The following is a 6019-nucleotide window of genomic DNA, read 5'->3' on the forward strand; positions in this document are numbered from 1 at the left end:
GAGAACATTAATTTGCATTGTCATGGGAGATCCCCATGAAAGAATAGTTCACTTAAAAATAAAAATGCTGTCATCATTTACTCAGTTCTTTCAAATCTGTATAAATTTTTTCTTCTGCTGAACACAAAAGATGATATTTGGAAGAATGTCTGTAACCAGAAAGTTGATCCCATTGAGTTCCATAGTAGGAAAATAAATACTATGGAAGTCAATAGGGCACATGCACTGTTTGGATACCAAAAGTAGTTCTAGATTCGAATCTGTGGCGGAAGGAAGTTGTTCCGCATAAAAGACACTCCGTTTTTAAAAACACTCCATTGTTGTTTCTTATTTATTTACACACATGTACCGTTGAACTGTTGTATAAACGCTAAATCACACTGTAAGCCGTGCGATATGGCTATATATCAGCACGGCTGTGATTGCCTACGGCCGAATCACCGCCAGCCGTGCTGATATAGAGTGATATCGCACGGCTAAGAGTGTGATATTGCTTGTATATAAGTTTGGGATCAGTAAGATTAGGGTCAGTTTTTTTTTTTTCACTTTTAAATTAATACTTTTATTCAGCAAGGACACATTCAACTGATCAAAAGTGACAGTAAAAACATTTATAATGTTACACAAGATTTCTATTTCATATAAATAAAATGTATCAAAGAATCCTGAATTTTTTTTTTAATTACAGTTTACACATAAATACCCCAAACCTTTGAACAGTAATATATATATGTCCCGTCTCTGTGTTTCAGACTGTGATCCCGAGCTCTTTGATAACACACTGAGGTTGCGTGAACATCGTCTGGATGTGGAGGAGCAGCTGCAAGAGGAGATAAAAAATGTGGACAGTTTAAAGAAGGAGTGTGACACACTGGGCAAGAAAGTGAGAGATAATGTCTTTCCATTCCCACCTTTCTTTCTGTTTCTTGTTTTTCAAAAGAACACCCTAAAGAGACAGTATGTTGGTTTGTGTAGGAGAAGATTGTGCAAAATAATCGCAAGGCAGCAGAGGGTGATCTGGAGCTCATTAATCAAGAAAAGCAGCAAAGGCTGAATGAAGTGGATGTGGTGGTGCCATTCAGACTGCATCAGGTGTGAACATAATTACACATACTGTACTTGCTGATTATCTTATGTTGTATTGTACATATATTTACCATCTCTGCCTCTGCTAAAGTGTAACTCACAACAAATATCAAGTCTCTCTCTTTCTCCTTGTCTGAGTAGATTGAATATGTCAATAATAATGGCGTCTTGCCGGGTAAGCTTGACTCAGCACTGGTCCTGAACACAGCTGATCTACAGCGTTTGCAGAAGCGCATTAAAGAGTTACAAGAGGAGAAGACTGAACAGAGAGAACTCTATAAACAAGCCAAACAACAACATGTACAGCTCAGACATGACCTTAAAGACATGGAGGCCAGAAAAAAGGGTCAGAGATACATGCATACATGATGACTAATTCAAACCACACACTTACTTGCCTGATAGGCCTTATCTAGCCAATTTTACAATGTCGTATAAACTCAATTTCCAGCCCCTCAAACTGAGGGAAAAGACAAAATTCGATTTCTTTAAACTTGGTATGACTTTAAGTGTATAACAAGGTAATACATTTCTTTGCAGAGTCAGAAGTACGTTGCGAGCAGCTGATGCTCATGAAGTTTGGAAAGCTGGTTGAACTTGAAGTTCTGCAGACTCTCTCAGGCAACAGGAAGGTAGAGGAGAAGAGACAAGAGGTCAGAGAACGGGACGCCAAAAACACACAGGAGCTCAAATACTGGGAGGTACACTGATAAAAAAAAAACAAAAAAAAAAACACTGATACAAAGAACCTGTGACACTGTTTGGGGGTTGCTTTACACTAGCTGTGAAAAGTTTGGTGTCTGTATGCATTTAGGGCCCGAGTACTAACAGTGCGAGGACCCTCTTGAAACTGTTAGGGTTATTAGGGCCCGAGCACTAACAGTGCGAGGACCCTATTGAAACTGTTAGGATTATATTTTTTTCTTTTTTCTCTTTTCTGCAAAGTAAGTGCCATTTTCGTGGCCGCAACATGCTCAAAAACTCACCAAATTTGGCACGCATGTCAGGACTGGTGAAAAATTTGGTATTTTGCGGGTTTCGCGGATGGGCGTGGCAAAATGGCACGCTAGCGCCACCTAGAAAATTGGAAAAAATTAGCCCCTCGTCCACGTTCAACCTACACGCACGAAATTCGGTGGGGATGTGTATCATGTCAAGACGTACAAAAAAGCCTCAAGAACCCATACCATAAACTCGACAGGAAGTCCGCCATTTTGAATTTGGCTCAACCAACTCCTACTAGGGATTTAGTCGGATCGACTTCAAATTTCTGCTGTGCCTTCTAAAGGCATTGACGATGTAAAGTTGTGCTATCTGCGCGTTTTCGTCGATGGGTGTGTCCGTGGCGTCGATGATTCGCCATGAAACAGGAAGTTGTAGTAACTTGGCTGTAAATGCCCAGATCTGCACGAAATTTTACACATTTGACATGAGTCCCGCCCTGAACAAATCTACATGCCGACATTTACCCACAGTCATAGCGCCACCTGCTGGCAACAGGAAGTGACCTTTAACGAAGCAGCCCCCGCCACATGTTTGAACGGCATGTACGAAATTTCTGTGTTACATCTACCATGTCCAGACGCACAGAAAAGTCTCTTGGAGCGATGCCCTAAACTCAACAGGAAGTCGGCCATTTCTAATTTTACCGCCATTTTTCGATGATTTACTCAATACGTACTTTAACGAACTCCTCCTAGGGATTTAGTCAGATCGACTTCAAATTTCTGCTGTGTCTTCTAAAGGCATTGACGATGTAAAGTTGTGCTATGTGCACGTTTTCGTCGATGGGCATGTCCGTGGCGTCGATGATTCGCCATGAAACAGGAAGTTGTAGTAACTTGGCTGTAAATGCCCAGATCTGCACGAAATTTTACACATTTGACAAGAGGCCCACCCTGAACAAATCTACATGCAGACATTCACCCACAGTCATAGCGCCACTTAGTGGTGAGAGGAAGTGACCTTTAAAGACGCAGCCCCCGCCACATGTTTGACCGACAGGTACGAAATTTCTGTGCTACATCTACCATGTCCAGACGCACACAAAATTCTCTTGGAGCGATGCCCTTAACTCAACAGGAAGTCGGCCATTTCTAATTTTACCGCCATTTTTGGATGATTTACTCATTACGTACTTTAACAAACTCCTCCTAGGGATTTAGTCAGATCCACTTCAAATTTCTGCTGTGCCTTCTAAAGGCATTGACGATGTAAAGTTGTGCTCTCTGTGCGTTTTCATCGATGGGCGTGTCCGTGGCGTCGATAATTCGCCATGAAAGAGGAAGTTGTAGTAACTTGGCTGTAAATGCCCAGATCTGCACCAAATTGTACACATTTGACAAGAGTACCGCCCTGAACAAATCTACATGCCGACATTCACCCTAAGTCATAGCGCCACCTGCTGGCAACAGGAAGTGACCTTTAACAAAGCAGCGAACCAAATTCACAGCCGCACCGGCTGAGTTGCAGAATATGCAACCCGGCCGCCTCACACCCCAACGAGCTACAGGTGCGAGGGCCCGCCCATCGCTGCTTGCAGCTTTAATTTTTTATTAATATTATCAGAGTTCTTTGGTTAAGTAAAGTATTTAATATTTTATTTGAAATATAAATCTTTTATAAATATATTAATAGTCACTTTTGATCAATTTAATGCATCCTTGCAGAAAGTTTTCTTTAAAAAAAATAACTTTCTGACTTTAATTATTATGGTTAAATGTGCCAATCTAGAGCAATTGTTCATTATTATTTGTGTGCGTACCAGACAAAAGTTACTGAAGCAAGAGAGGCATTGACTGAAGTCACGAAACATAACACAGAGAGACTACGTAACCTGAACAGCCTGCTTAGCCAGAAAAAAGCATTGGACGACCAACTCAACTCCCAACAGAGGAAGACGGTATTCTTTTCTTTCATTATTCACATTTCATCACTTTATTTATTTAGTTTCTTTACATGAATAAAACACATATCTGACATTATTTGGTTTACCATTTGAATTTCTAAAAATTTACTGCAGTTTATTCACAAGTTAAGCAGCAGCAGCAGCACCTGCAGCTGTAAATTCATATGCAGGTCACAGGCATTCAAAACGTGTGTGTTTGTTTAAGGTGGGTCAGTTCCAAGGCCGTCTGGTAGAGAAACAGGAACTGCAGAGGCTGCAGCAGCTGGTAGAGGCTCAAGCTCAAGACATTGAGGCTCTCACTGACGAGATCCGTGCTCTCTCACGCAAAGACGGACACATTCTCCCCCCGCTTGATCCTGTCCCGCCTCCCGTTCCCGCCCCGCCCCACAGACACACAGCAAGCAATTCTGATGTGCACAGGAAACTCAACCTCAGCAGCAAAGCTGTGAAATAGATCCACAGACACACTTTTACCCTAAGTACAAAATCAGCATGTTAGCACACAGACCTCAAACTATCTGTTCCTGTAGACATATACGACAGGCTAAATGCAGTTGTCTAAATGCAATAAATTCTTACCTTGAGGATTGTAATATGTTTAATGTGTCGTCTTCCTCATGATTTACCTTCTTAGAAACTGCTGAAATGTCTCTGATTTTATCATAATAATCAGGCAAGTTTCAAATCCAAATCACAATATCAAAGCACTACTCAACCATATCAAATTGAAAATGAAACTGTACATGATCAGTTGACATGCGACAACATTGTCCTGTAGCGCGACACGCCATATCTAAAACAATTAATTAAACATTTATATTCATTCTGTATGCACTTTTTATGAAATCATATTAAATTCCAGACTTAAATGAATATGTGCACTTCTGACACCACAGGACTATTTCTATGTATAAAATATTGTATGTGTTAATATTAACAATAATATTAAAATAAACAGTAAGTTACAGCACCTACATTTTACATATTTTTTTCTTTAAAAAAATGTTATATTTAATTTAAGAGATCTAGTTTACTATGTTTGGCATTAAAAATGTCTGTCATTAAATTTGATGTATACCTCTTCTTCCTGTTTCTACTGACAATAATTGAACACATAAATTAAACCAAATAAGGAAATCTGCACTATTTAGCCCTATGAACAAATACAGAGAAATGATGTCACGTCCTTTGTGTGACATTCTGGTTCTGTGAGCATAGACAGTAAAAGAAAGACTATGAGCTCCTGTAGGAACGTTTGACGCGTGACGTCACGAACTTTGCGGCGCTCACAGGATGAGAGGTGATACAGGAGAGGATGCTGTACAGGATGTGCAAAATATGACTACTCAGAGGAACTAAGAATTAAGTCTGATTGGTTTGGGAGAATCGAGGACTGCTGTTGAAGACGCTATCTCATATTGGTGTTGAAGAGGACTGCTGTTGAAGACGTTATCTGAATTCCGGCAGTGAAACATTACAATCTAGGTTCTTGGTTCCCTAGCCTATATAGAGACTAAAGCAAATTTCTAGTCTATGCTTAACGTTGCCACGTCGTTCACTTGAAGAGGACAGATAATCTGTGGTGCACGAATCATTCGGACGACGATACATGTTTAATGATTTCCAAATTTCCTGGGGATTCTTTACTTGTAAGTATCCAGATCTAGGCGGTATTAAAGTCATTGCATCTTGTTTGATACTATAGATTATTAGCTACAAGGTGGGCTGTAATGAAATATAGATGTTCAAACTTAATGATTTAATATCAGTTTGTTTACGCAAGGTTTAGGTACCTTTTTTTTTTTTTCTTTGCAAGGTTTAGGTACCGCAGAAGATGCGGAGGAACGTCATGACGACACATGCGTAGACACGCCCATTACAAAAACAAATCACGTGATCTCACATGAGTGCTGTGTGAGGGATGTTCCCTGTGTTTTATAATGTATACAGATCTAATACCTATCTGATATTTGTGTAATTCATTATGTAAGATGGGTTTTATTACACAGGATTGTGTGATCTGTG

General features: G+C 40.1%; 1 protein-coding gene across 1 annotated transcript in view; it reads left to right on the plus strand.

The window, feature by feature from the left end:
- The window catches only part of cfap44 (cilia and flagella associated protein 44), a 38705-nt gene extending 34118 nt beyond the window's left edge, over positions 1–4587 (plus strand). Inside the window, exons 28-33 of the mRNA XM_039679011.2 lie at positions 753–883; positions 976–1092; positions 1228–1432; positions 1627–1787; positions 3854–3988; positions 4200–4587. Of these exons, the coding sequence (XP_039534945.2) occupies positions 753–883; positions 976–1092; positions 1228–1432; positions 1627–1787; positions 3854–3988; positions 4200–4448 (998 nt within the window). The 3' untranslated portion in view covers positions 4449–4587. The remainder of the gene's footprint in view (positions 1–752; positions 884–975; positions 1093–1227; positions 1433–1626; positions 1788–3853; positions 3989–4199) is intronic.
- The last annotated feature ends 1432 nt before the right edge of the window (positions 4588–6019 follow it).

Source organism: Pimephales promelas, chromosome 18, assembly GCF_988280905.1.
Source record: "Pimephales promelas chromosome 18, fPimPro1.hap1.1, whole genome shotgun sequence".
Lineage (NCBI taxonomy): Eukaryota > Metazoa > Chordata > Actinopteri > Cypriniformes > Leuciscidae > Pimephales > Pimephales promelas.